At 36.9% G+C, this 13418-nt stretch overlaps 1 protein-coding gene across 9 annotated transcripts in view; it reads right to left on the bottom strand.

Moving 5' to 3' along the window:
* Positions 1 to 13418, bottom strand: part of ZMYM4 (zinc finger MYM-type containing 4) — a 151977-nt gene that overhangs the window by 17857 nt on the left and 120702 nt on the right. For all 9 annotated transcript variants that reach the window (XR_004032557.1, XM_003273400.3, XM_030823400.1 and 6 more), the window contains 8 exons: positions 11906 to 12046; positions 11575 to 11612; positions 10520 to 10664; positions 7581 to 7699; positions 6405 to 6576; positions 5480 to 5533; positions 4897 to 5076; positions 4370 to 4464 (listed from right to left, as the gene is read on the bottom strand). Coding sequence is in view for 8 of the 9 variants with exons in the window: in XM_003273400.3 (XP_003273448.1) it covers positions 4370 to 4464; positions 4897 to 5076; positions 5480 to 5533; positions 6405 to 6576; positions 7581 to 7699; positions 10520 to 10664; positions 11575 to 11612; positions 11906 to 12046 (944 nt within the window). In the remaining variant the exon portion in view is untranslated. The remainder of the gene's footprint in view (positions 1 to 4369; positions 4465 to 4896; positions 5077 to 5479; positions 5534 to 6404; positions 6577 to 7580; positions 7700 to 10519; positions 10665 to 11574; positions 11613 to 11905; positions 12047 to 13418) is intronic.

The following is a 13418-nucleotide window of genomic DNA, read 5'->3' as shown; positions in this document are numbered from 1 at the left end:
TGCAGTGGCTCACGCCTGTAATCCCAACACTTTGGGAGGCTGAGGCAGGTGGATCACTTGTGACTCTCATGCCAATAAATTAAACAACTTAGATGAAATGGACAAACTTCTCGAAAGATTAATTAAGCTTACTCTAGAAGAAACAGATAACCTAAATAGCCATAGAAACAGCATTTATAGCTTAAAACCCTCCCACAAAAACTCCATTCCCAGATGGATTAAATTCCATCATAGTTAAAGAAATTATACAAATAGAAGAAAAAGAAATATTAACTAATTTTATAATGTCACCAGTACCCTGATACCAAAACCAGTCATAAAGTACAGATAAATATGTCTTGAACAGGGACACTTAAAACCTTCACAGGGCCGGCCATGGCGGCTCACGCCTGTATTCCCAGCACTTTGGGAGGTTGAGGTGGGTGGATCACTTGAGGCCAGGAGTTCAAGACCAGCCTGGCCAACATGGTGACACCCCATCTCTACTAAAAATACAAAAATTAGCCAGGCATGGTGGCGGGCACCTGTAATCCCAGCTACTTGGGAGGCTGAGGCAGAAGAACTGCTTGAACCTGGGAGGCGGAGGTTACAGTGAGCCGAGATCGCACCATTGCACTCGAGCCTGGGCGACAAAGTGAGACTCTGTCTCAAAACAGAACAACAACAACAAAAAACCTTTACAGAATATTAGCAAACCAAATCCAGCAACACAAAAAAATAATAAGAAAAAAGTAGGCTTTATCCCAGGAATTGAAGGTTAATCATTTGAAAAAATCAATGTATTTCACCATTTTTACAGACTTAAAAAAAGGAAAACCAGATAATCACCTCAAAAGATGCAAGAAATCCACCTGAGGAAGTTCAATACCCAATCATGATTTAAAAAACTTTCAGCAAATTAAAAGGAGAAGGGGAACTTCCTCAACCTGATAGAAACCACCTATGAGAAACCTACAGGTAACATTATACTTACTGTTGCAAGACTTTTTTCACCGTAAGGTTAGGAATAAGGCAAAAAGGTCTGCTCTCACTACTAATATTCAACATTGTACTGAAGATACTAGCTAGTTCAATAAAACAAGAAAAAGAAGGAAAGAAAATGCATTCAGATTACAAAGGAAAAAGTAAAACTGTCTTTATTCACAGATAATATGATTGTCTAGGTAGAAAATCCTAAGGATTTTAGTTGAGCAAAGTCACAGGACACAAAGTAAATACATGAAAATTACCTATATTTCTTTTTTTTATTTCTAAGATAAATATCATAGAAGAAAAAATTATCTAAATTTCTATATACTAGTAAGGAACACGAAAAATGAAATTGTCTTTTTTTTGAGACAGGGTCTTGCTCTGTCGCCCAGACTAGAGTGCAGTGGCATGATCAGGGCTTACTACAGCCTCGACCCCCTAGGCTCAAGCAATTCTCCCAGCTCAGCCCTCCAAGTAGCTGGGACCACCAGCATGCGTCACCATGCCCAGCTAATTTTTAAAATTTTTAGTAGAGATGGGGTCTCACTATATTGCCCAGGTTGGTCTCAAACTCCTGGGGCTCAAGCAATTCTTCTGCCTTAGCCTCCCAAAGTACTAGGATTATAGGTGTGAGTCATTGTGCTCAGTGAAAAATAAAATTTAAAAATAATACTATTTACAACAGCATCAAAATATCTTAAATACTTACGAAATAAACTTAACAGAATATAAGGAGACTTGTAACGGAGACTATTCCACGTCTCCAGATTAGAAGACTCAACATTCCTAAAATGTCAATTCTCTCTCTCTGGATTCAGGACAGCCCCAACTGAAATACTAGCAGGCTTTTTTTTTTTTTTTAAAGAAATTGACAAGTTGATTCCAAAATGTGTATAGACATGCAAATGGCAATTTTAAGAAGAACAAAGCTGGAGGATTTACACTCTTAATTTCCAGGCTCACTGTAAAATCACAGTAATCAGGACAGTTGGTACTGGTATAAAAATAGACATAGAAGTCAATAGAACAGAATAGAGAGTTTCAGAAACAGACTGACACATACATATATGATTGACTTTTAACAGAGTTGCCAATGTAATTCAATGGGGAATGAATAGTCTTTTTCAAGGGCAGTGCTGGAACAACTGGATGTCCATACACAAAAAATGAACCTTGACCCTTGCCTCAACTCATATATAAAAATTACCTCAAAATAGATCACAAACATAAAAGTTAAAACTATAAAACTTCTAGAAGAAAATGTAAGAGAATGTCTTAGTTACTATGAGTTAGGCAAAAATTTTTAGATGAGGTATTAAAAAGCACAATCCATAAAATAACAAATTGATAAAAGGGACTTCCTCAAAATCAAAATCTGCTATTCATCATTAAGAAAATAAAAAAGGAAGTAACAAAATAGGACCAAACGTTGATTTGATAAAGAAATTATGTCCACAGTAAAGAATACTTACAACTCAGCAAGATGACAACCAAACCAATAAAAAAATGAAAAAAATGTGCAAAAACTGTGAATAAACACTTTACTAAAGAAGACACATGAATGGCAAATACATATATGAAAAGATGCTCAACATCATTAATCATTAGGGAAAAACAAATTAAAACCATAATGAGGTACCACTATACATTGACTAGAATGGCTAAAATTAAAAATCAACAATACCAAGTGTTAGCAAAGTCATGGAGCAGATGGAACTCTCTCATACACTGCTGGTGGGACTGCAAAATGGTACATCTCCTTTGGAAAACAGTCTGGCAGCTTTCTTATAAAGTTAAAAATACACATAGCATAAAACCTAGCAATCTCATTCCTAGATCTTTTTCCTCAAGAGAAATGAAAACATATGTTCACACAAAGATTGATACTAAGATGTTCATAACATTTTGAGTAAGTTTTATTCAAAATAGCCCCAATCTGGAAACAACCCAAATTTTTATCACCTGTTAAACAGCTGAACAAATTGTAGTTTGTCCATATAATGAAATACTACTCAGAAATAAAAAGGAATCAACTACTGGGACATGAAATAACATGGATGAATCTCAGAAACATTATGCTAAGTAAAAGAACTTAAACACAGAAGACTACATATTATAGGATCCCATTCATGTGAAATTTCAGAAAAGGCAAAGCAGTGGCATTCTGCATCAATCTGTACAGTAGATCAGTGATTGTCAGCAGCCAGAGGGGCTGACTGCAAAAGGTCACAGTGGAACTTCCTGCTAAGTGGAATTGTTCATGATTGTGGTGGTAATTACGTATGATATACATTAGTTGAAGGCCATCAAAATGTACACTCAGAACTTATAAATGTTTTAATGTAATTATACAATACAGCTAATTTTAAAAATAAAGCTATTATTCTTTCAACTTTGTATAGGAAAGCCCTGTCAATGTGAAAAACAGCCATGTGAACTTCACTATTTTACTATACTATAAAAATAGTGAACTGGCCGGGCGCAGTGGCTCACGCCTGTATTCCCAGCACTTTGAGAGGCCGAGGCGGGCGGATTACGAGGTCAGGAGATCGAGACTATCCTGGCTAACATGGTGAAACCCTGTCTCTACTAAAAAATAAAAAAAAAAATTAGCCAGGCATGGTGGCGGGTGCCTGTAGTCCCAGCTAGTTGAGGCAGGAGAATGGTGTGAACCCAGGAGGTAGAGCTTGCAGTGAGCCGAGATCACGCCACTGCACTCCAGCCTGGGCGACAGAGTGAAAGTCCATCTCAAAAAAAAAAAAAAAAAAAAAACTGAACTACTCAATATTTTTTATTTTTATTTATTATTACTATTTTTTTTGAGACAGTCTTGCTCTGTTAACCAGGCTGGAGTGCAGTGGCCCGATTTCGGCTCACTGTAAGCTCCGCCTCCCGGGTTCAGGCCATTCTCCTGCCTCAGCCTCCCAAGTAGCTGGGACTACAGGCACCCACCATCACACTTGGCTAATTTTTTTGTATTTTTAGTAGAGACGGGGTTTCACCATGTTAGCCAGGATGGTCTCGATCTCCTGACCTTGTGATCCTCCTGCCTCGGCCTCCCAAAGTACTCAGTATTATAACATGTAAAAAGAGCTAAATTTAGAGGCTGCTCAAAAAGATAAAAGCATAAAAAACAATTATAAAAAGTTTTTTAAAGTAAACAAAGCAATATAAAAGAAAATCCTTAACTATAGAAACGAAAAAGTTCCCACTGAAAGAAATGTAAATAAAATATATGGTTCTTGAATTCAAAAAACAAAAGTATAAAATTACGAGGTTGCAAAATAACATGTGGAACTACCTGACTCTGGCTGTTACAGAGTTTTGAAAGCAGCAGGAACTAAATAATGCTTGTAGAATGAAGGAAAGAAAAGTCTAGAAAAGTTAAGCTGCAGCTTACTCTTCGTCTGGGTTGGGGGAAGCCATCTCTGTGTCGTCGTCTTGTTCGGGAACGTGCCTGGATTCCCTGTCCTTTATTAAGTGGGTCAAAGGATTCTATAATAATCAGCAGAAAGCACAACATGAGGTAAATAACTCACAAATTTAAATAAAGACTTAGACTAGGAAAGAAATATCAGGTAATCATCACTATATTCATTAGTTTGTGATAAAATAAGAATTCCACTTATAGACTTAAACCAAGGATATAGGGCATAAATGAAAACTTCATTAATAATCAGGAAAACCTCTTACATAGCTACTACGAGAAAGGTTAAAAAAATTTTAACCAAATTAACCACCTATAAGAACAATATGGTACAAATTAACACCTACAAAGCCAGGGTCTATTTGTGCTCTAGATATGACCTCTAACACATTACACTGTTATTATCAATAACAATTGGCACTGCTTAATAGTGCCAATTCAGAGTTGTACCGATCTTCTAAAATAAAAAGCTTTCAGTGGACAGGTTACTGTACACAAACCTGATGGAAAATCTGCTTCCAGGTCCTGTTCAGTTTCCCCTTTTGAGAACTGCTTCAATTCTGAATCAGCCTCTTGCACAGCATTTGACTTTAAGGCATAATGATTCAGCTCTTCCTCCCAGCTATGTGGAGTAGATACTGCCTCTGATTCAAGATCACCACTGTATGTACTTCCTTGGTCTGAAATATATAGATAACAATCAAGCCCTCAAAATAAAATAGCCTCATCTTGACATGCTCGGAAAACTTCCTGAACCCCTAAATACCAAAAAATGAGATACGGTTGATGGACAATTACCTGGGTACACTCAAGAATGAGGTAACTTGTTCATCAGCCTCAAAGAACTGGATTCATATTTTTGGTAGGCACTTGAAAGCATTATCTCAATTAATTTTTAAAACAAACATTTGAGTGGCTTTTATTATTCTCACTACAAATTAGTACACTTCACAGACACCTGATACCTCTTACAAATAGTTAAAATTACAAATATGAAATCCAAGGGTACTAATATTTTATAGGTTTCTATCACTAACAGAAGGTAGTATTTCTAAAAATCAAAACATATTTTCAAGTACAAACCTTTTTCAAATATCTTGGTGTCTAGAAAGAGTTCTTGTTCAGAAGTTTGAGACTCTAAAGAAAAAGAAAAGCACATAAATAATTTATGTTTATACAACAAATTATATCTCAAACGAAATGACTGCACTATATACATCAATCATATTATGAAGTTCTAAGTAAATAGATTTCATATGCAGAAAGAATAATTCATTAACAAAATTAGACATTAGGGATAAATGCAGTTAAACAGATTATCGCTGTTAATGGGGATTCTGGTTAGTATCATGTGCTTTGGAGTCAGATGTATCTGGATTCAAGTTCTGGTTCTGCCACTTCTGGACTGCATAACCAAGGCAAGTCTAACATCCTACTTTCCAGATCAGAAATTTGAGGTACACAGTACCCCCTCCCCACCCCATAAGGTTGTCGTGAAGATTGAATGAGGCACGGCACACAATGCACTGAGCACAATGCCTAGAGCATGGCAAGCACACAAAACGTTAACTATTGCTTTTATCATGATTCCACACTAGTAGTATGAGATCTATCTATCAGTTATTTTGAGCCAAATGGTTTTCCATCCTAAGGTTCTATTTACCCTCTACCAGCATGCTGGTTATTATATAACAGGAATTCTTATGTGGGGACCATGGCTTTGATTATAGAGATAAAATTGGAAAATGATCATGAAATCTTGATTTCTAAGTTATTTTTCTGGAATCATAACTAAAAACTATTGAATATCAATACTTGGTTTTCCTTCATAAAAACAGTAAGAGCTTTCAGAAGCACTAAAAAGTGTAATCAACCCCACAGGCTTGGTATTCACAGACAATAAAGGTTTTAGAAACACCCTGACTGTCTTATACTTAAAATTACTTGAGTCACCTAAAAATGTGTAAAACGTGTTTTTTCTTTCTTTACTTTTAAAGATTATACCAACCTCCCTGAGATAGAGTCTTCTCCTTCTCTTCATCTTCTGCAATCATTTCTGCCATCTCAAGGAGATCAGCTTCAAATGGATGTGTGGGAAGCTTTTCCTTAATGTCTTCAATACTCTCTGTGACTTTATCTTCAGTATCCATTGAAGATGGAATAAGCATAGGGACAGGCATCTGAAAGACCAAGGATAGACTGAAGGCTTTCTTTGGCAACAGGTTTGTAGCCAAAAGTATGATTTGTGAGATGACTTAGGTATTAAAATAGTAAACAAATTTAAGATATATTCATTGCTGATGATTAAAATAGTCTTGCTAGTTTGTTTTTATAAGACTAGAGCCATTTAAATAAAATTTCAGTATGTGCTTTGGACACTCAACCAATTATGTCTCTGAATCCTCTAAAAGAATAATTCTATAATACACTTGCATTTTGTTTTTGTTGTTTTTGCTTGTATTTCTCACAATTTTCTCATAACTGTTTCCTTTAAGGACTCAGTACCTGGGAAAAATAAATTTGTAATTAAAAAATACATTTTTCTTTAATCAAAAATGAGAATTATGTAAATCACAGTACTCTTTTCACCCTTGCTAGAATCCAGGATTTCACCATACACCATTTCTGATCTTTTTCTATTTGAGTGGTCTTTTTTTTTTTTTTTTGAGATGGAGTCTCGCTCTGTCGCCCAGGCTGGAGTGCAGTGGCGCGATCTTGGCTCACTGCAAGCTCCGCCTCCTGGGTTCACGCCATTCTCCTGCCTCAGCCTCAGGAGTGGCTGGGACTACAGGCGCCTGCCACCGCGCCCGGCTAATTTTTTGTATTTTTAGTAGAGACGGGGTTTCACCACGGTCTCGATCTCCTGACCTTGTGATCCACCCGCCTCAGCCTACCAAAGTGCTGGGATTACAGGCGTGAGCCACCGCGCCCGGCCTATTTGAGTGGTCTTATTGTGCATGTAACTTTTTAAAAAAGCTACATCATAACCTTTTCTGAGAAGGAAGGGTACAAATAAAAGCAGTCATTTATATAATCCATGTGAAGTAATAATGGTAATATGATAACAGCCAATCAGAAGCAGGTATATTTTACCAACAAATGAAAACTTTCTTCACAGAACTATACAATTTTAATTGAGGAAAATGCATGCTATATTAGCTTTAATCTCTAAATGATTACTCACTGGAACTGGAATTCCAAATGGGACTGGAGCATACTGAGTATAAAGATGAAGAGGTATGGGAACAAACACTGGTACGGGAACTGGCACCACAATAATCTGGGGCTGACTTGGAGTGTCTTCTAACAATAACAACAACAAAATCACAAAAAGCAAAGAGGGTTAGAAATACTTTAATAAGATTTCAAAATAAAAAAGCTTATGGAGGTTTATAGTTCAAAATAAGAGTAACCTACAACATTATAGGAGTTCTTACAAAGGAGAAATAACTAAAGTAGCCAAAAAAAAAAAAAATCTTGAGTATAGCACTGACAAAAAGTGGGTAACAAATATCACTGATGTGAGGAGAAAATGAATGCAAGATATAATTTAGATGGATAAATCGAAAGGATTGAAACAGGGAACCTAGAAGACAGGCATGGAAAACCACTTGCTAAAGAGGAGGCTGAATAGGGAGGGGCCATTTCCGTCATGCTATAATGCACATTTCAAAATCATTTGTAGCTATTGAAGAATTTTTTAACACAAAGTAGTGATGAAAATGACATCAAAAAAGATTAATTTGGCAACAATTTCAGCACTGAATAAAAAATATATCAACTGTTAAAATAGGAGGCAATTATAATATGTAGAGCTAAGATGATGGGAGACTACTCTAGGTTATGATACCTACAAAAAAGAGTAAATACATATAGCAGATGTTCTAAGTATTAAAAGGATGAAACAGAACTTGGGAAAAAACTTGGAGAAAGTAGCAAGATGGATGATTTATTCCATTATTTAACCAGACGGTCCCCAACTTAACGATGGTTCAATACAGGATTTTTCAACTTTATGATGGTGCAAAAACAAGTATATACCATACTTCTCTATAGCACTGAATAAATTACATGGTATTCAAAACTTTATTATAAAATAAGCTTTGTGTTAGATGACTTTGCCCAACTGTAGGCTAACGTAAGTGTTCTGGGCATGTTTAAAATAGCCTAGGCCCAGTTATGATGATGTTCCGGAGGTTGGGCATATTAAATGCATTTCTGATTCATGATTTTTTTAACATATGATGGGTACAACATTGTAAGTCGAGGAGCACATAGAGTCCTTTCTATGTGTCAGAGAATATGCTAGATAAGTGTGAAATCATTAATCTAGGAGAAAGGTAATGCTAGGGGCAGAAAGAGAAGAGCTAACAATTTGACTACAGTTAGAAGTAGGGAAATAATATGGCATAAATTTTTTGTTGTTTTTTTTTTTTAACAGATGGGGGTCCCACCATGTTGCCCAGGCTAGTCTTGAACTCCTGGGCTCAAGTGATCCTCCCGCCTCAGCTGTCCGAAGTGCTGGGAGTACAGGCATGAGGCGCCACACTTGGCCAATAAACTTTACATAATACAGCGGACATTAAAAAATTGTTACTTGATTTAGAAACATCTGATAACCAAACTACATAATACTAAATAAACTGCTATTGATTAAAAAAAAAAAAAGAACTAAATCATTTACAGCCTTGCTATTTTGGTGTGGTCCCTGGACCAGAAGCACTGACTTTACCTGGGAGCTTATAAGAAACGCAAAATCTCAGGCCTTACTGAATAAGAATCCACTTAGTAAAATTCCTGGATAATTCATGTGCATATTAATCTTTGAGAAGCAATGGCTGACAGGATAGCCCTGCAGCTCTAGAAATCAAGAATTTCTTTCTAGTTTAAAAATTCTGGGACTTTTAAAAATTTTTTAGTGGAGATGGTCTCACTATGTTGCCTGTGCTGGTCTTGAACTCTTGGGCTCAAGTGATCCTCCCGCCTCAGCCTCCCAAACTGCGGGGATTACAGGTGTGAGCCACTGCAACTGGCCAAAAGTCTAGGACTTTTGGATGGCAGCATGAGGAGCTACAAAGATCTATTCCTTAGTGAAACAAGCAAAGAAAGTGAAAACTATTTAAAAACAACCATTTAAATTCTTGGGAAATTGTCCTAAAGGCATATACCAAATGAAGAAAGATTTATTCAAGACAATCTGTTCAAATTTGGTAAGAACAGTGAAAGTCTGTGACATTTCAGCCATCACAGGCTTTATCCCCCCAGCTCAATTCAGCTCAGCTTGACAGAAACTCCACTATGGGTAGCTGTGGCCAATAAAAATGGGCTTCCCTCCACTCAGCTCCCAATCAAGTGTTACCGTATCTGATCAAGAAAGGTAGGCCACAAGCATTTCTCATCCCCTCCAACTGAAAGCTGAAGAGGCTAAATTCCTGGTGAGTATGGGCAAGAGGTCAGGGGCTTCCCTTCACCCAGTTTCCATCCACCGGATGGAGGCTCTACCCTAGGAAAAGCAGGCCAAGAACACTGGGATCCTGATCACCCTCACCCCAGCTCACTTGTAGGGCAGAAGTTCCATGCCAGGAGAGGCAAGCCAAGAAGGCCAGAGACTACCACCCTGCCCAGCATCCACAGAGGTGGCTCAGAGATTCTGCCTAGGGGGAGGGGCAGTTCATAAAAAAAAAAAAAAAAAAAAAAAAGAAAGCTCTGAAGCTCTCCTCAAAGGAACTGACTTCATTTGAAACAGTGGAGTAGCCAAGAGACTGTGGAGTAGTTCAAACCTAAGGTCACACTGGAAAACAATAGCACCTCCTAGAAGCCTGTCTATGTAATTCCAAACCTTATGCTTATTCTATAATATTACATTGTCATTAATAAGAGAATTAAATGACCTGCTCACAGTATGGTATCACTGATTAACTTCCTTCTCTTTGACCCAACTTGTTAAGTCTCAGATATGGAAAATACCTAACTCACAGGGATGCTGTGAGAACTAAATTCGGCAATGTATACAACCAACGAAACACTTCACCTAGGAAATAGCAGGTACTCGATGCAAGTAGATCCTACATTTCTTTCTCTTAAAAAATTAATAAAGAAAGAAAGAAAGACCAAGGAACATACCTGTCTGGCATTCTTTGTTTTGGGTATGTGGTTTGCAAGAGGTGGCTTTAGTCTGTGTGATGGGTTTGCATAATAAAGCTTTGTTCTTCAAAAGCCTTGGAGGTTGGGAAGGTGGCAGTTTCAGGGCATCTGTTTGAGTACTTGCCTAGTAAAAAAACAAATTAGAAACCAAAAACATTTTTAAAAATCTCATTGTAATTATAAGAAATATTATAATATTAAAAGAAATGTCATATTGGAATTACATGGAGGACATAGCAAGTAAATATTCAACCAAATGTATAAGAAATACAATACTCCTAAAATATTAATAGTAATCAAGGAATGTTTTAATAACTATATATTACTCTGCATGTCTCTAATCACAATTTCTATTTACCAAGAAAAATGCTATTTCTATTGTAACACACTGTTGATCAGTAACAATGCTGGCTAAGTTTAAAATGAGAATTCTTACTTCCTGATTAAGACACAGAGGACTTGAAAGATTCAAGATAACTAGGAATAACAGAATCACTTATGATCATTTAAGTAACTTGAATAAAGACAACATGAGGTTATCCCAGAAACCTGGAGAAACACCTTAGAAATGCCACTGTTCCAGTCATAAGTTTTTCTCATTATTTATTTTCTTCTTTTAAGAGGCAAAGCAGAAAATATTAATGGGTTAAAAAAAGAATTTTTTTTTTTTTACAGTATAATCTGTAATGGGTCGGAGGGAGGATAAGCTACATTTTATAAATATTTTATTTATAATCTGAGTACATCACAAAACATCCAAAAGTCTTTCATGCCTAAATCCTGTACAATTTACTTCAATTTTGTGTAATTAAAGGAAAACTTTCAGTAACTACATAGCCATCATTCAAAGATATTAAAGTACATAAAAGACCTATTTAGCCAGAAAATCCTATTCCTGAACAAAGAATAAATGAGCTAATGAAATCTATTTCATATAATAAATAAAGGAGGGCAAATTAGCTCACACATATTTATACTGTACAAAAATGAAAAATAAATACAGTGGCAATACCAATAAAAGTAATAAAACTTACATCACCGATGATTTTCGCTGTTACTGTTGGAACTGCACCTTGATATAAATTAAAACATAAATTTAGGATCTTTACAATTATTTTAACATTAGCATTAAAAGCTGATTATCAGTACATAAACACAAACCCTCATGCTAAGAACATGTGTTTTTTTAATCCAACGGAAGAAACTAGCAATTCTAAAGTATGAGATATGAAACTTGTGCAGCGAGCCACTATTCCTAATATGAATGTGTCAAACGTATGAAAATAATCCCTGATGAAAGGAAGTTAGAGGACCACTGCATTCAACCTAAATGGGCTAGATAAATGCTGTCCAGTCAAGCCATACCTTGTAAGACACTGTTAGAATTCACTGTGGGCTGAGCAGCAGGGGCACTTGCCAACGATACTACATTGGCTATAACTGGAGTCGAATCTTTTCTCAGAGATGGGGGTCCTGCTGAAGCAGCTTGAACCATGGAAATATTTGCTGATTAAAATAAACAAAAATAAGGAAACCTCACGTGATTTACATGTACTTACACAGAAACCATTTCTCAAGAAAGTTAAACAATGTTTTCAGGTTTGAGTAATTTCTGTTGGAGCAAAAAGTCACTTTAGGATTAACTGAGTTTTGTTTTTTTGTTTTTTTTTTTTGTTTTTAGACAGAGTCTCACTCTGCTACCTAGGCTGGAGTGCAGTGGCATGATCTCAGCTCACAGTGACCTCTGCCTCCGGGGTTCAAGCGATTCCTCTGCCTCAGCCTCCCAAGTAGCTGGGACTACAGGTGCGCACCACCACACCCAGCTAATTTTTTGTATTTTAGTAGAGACAGGGTTTCACCATGTTGGCCAGGATGGTCTCAAACTCCTGACCTTGTGATCCGCCTGCCTCAGCCTCCCAAAGTGCTGGGATTACAGGCGTGAGCCACCATATCCTGGTTTTCTACTTTTTAATTAGTAAAACTTGAAAGTTTTCTATTTACTTTATCTTTACATAAAAATGCAACAAATAGTCTAACTTAAAAACCAACAATGCAAATCCTCAAACGCACAATACCAATGAAGATCACAGGTTAGATTTAATGGGCAATTCAGCCTAATGTTTTTCTTAAATCTTGCCTTTATATAGAAATAAATTTTTTAAGTTTTGGAGTAGGCTCTTATAGATTTTGCTTTTATTTGTAAGGAGACTATACTTAAATTCTTGTAGCTTTCAGGATGATACTAGTGTTGTTTGTTTTTAAATAATAAATTTTCTGAGATAAAACGGCCTAACTATGCACATAGTGTGTAGTCTTGATAAGTAAGTCCTGATAAGGTAAGTAAGCAATAAAGAGGAAGGGGCACCAGGTGGGGGAGAACAATGAGTAATTACTTGAGAGATGACCTCCTACAGGTAGCCCCAGGAGCATGGCTTCATTCTGAGAAGCAGCCCCCTCCAGCTGGACCTTGTAAAACTTCCCTCAAGCCGCTGCCTCTTTGCAGACTTCCCCTTCTCTGCTGTGCTGCTCACTGCAACCTTGCAACATATTTTCACACCTTCTCTAACAAATCTGCCTTTAACTATGACTGTCTTGGTAAATTCCTTTACGGCCCGTGACACTGGCCCCAGCTAGTCACATCCACAACATATAGTTTTATTTTATTTTAATTTTTTAGAGGCAGGGTTTCACTATATCATCCAGCTGGGATTGCTGTGCTACGGTCACCGCTCACTGCACCCCTGAACTCCTGGCCTCAAGCCGTCCTCCCACCTCAGCATTCCAAAGGCGGTGGGATTATAGGCATGAACCATCACACCTGGCCTACATATGGTATACTTAAAAGGCCACGTGATTTTGACTTTATGGCTTTTGTTAT

This window comes from Nomascus leucogenys, chromosome 12, assembly GCF_006542625.1.
Source record: "Nomascus leucogenys isolate Asia chromosome 12, Asia_NLE_v1, whole genome shotgun sequence".
Taxonomy (NCBI): domain Eukaryota; kingdom Metazoa; phylum Chordata; class Mammalia; order Primates; family Hylobatidae; genus Nomascus; species Nomascus leucogenys.
Note: the sequence above shows the minus strand (reverse complement) of the source record. Positions and strands in the feature narration are given on the sequence as shown.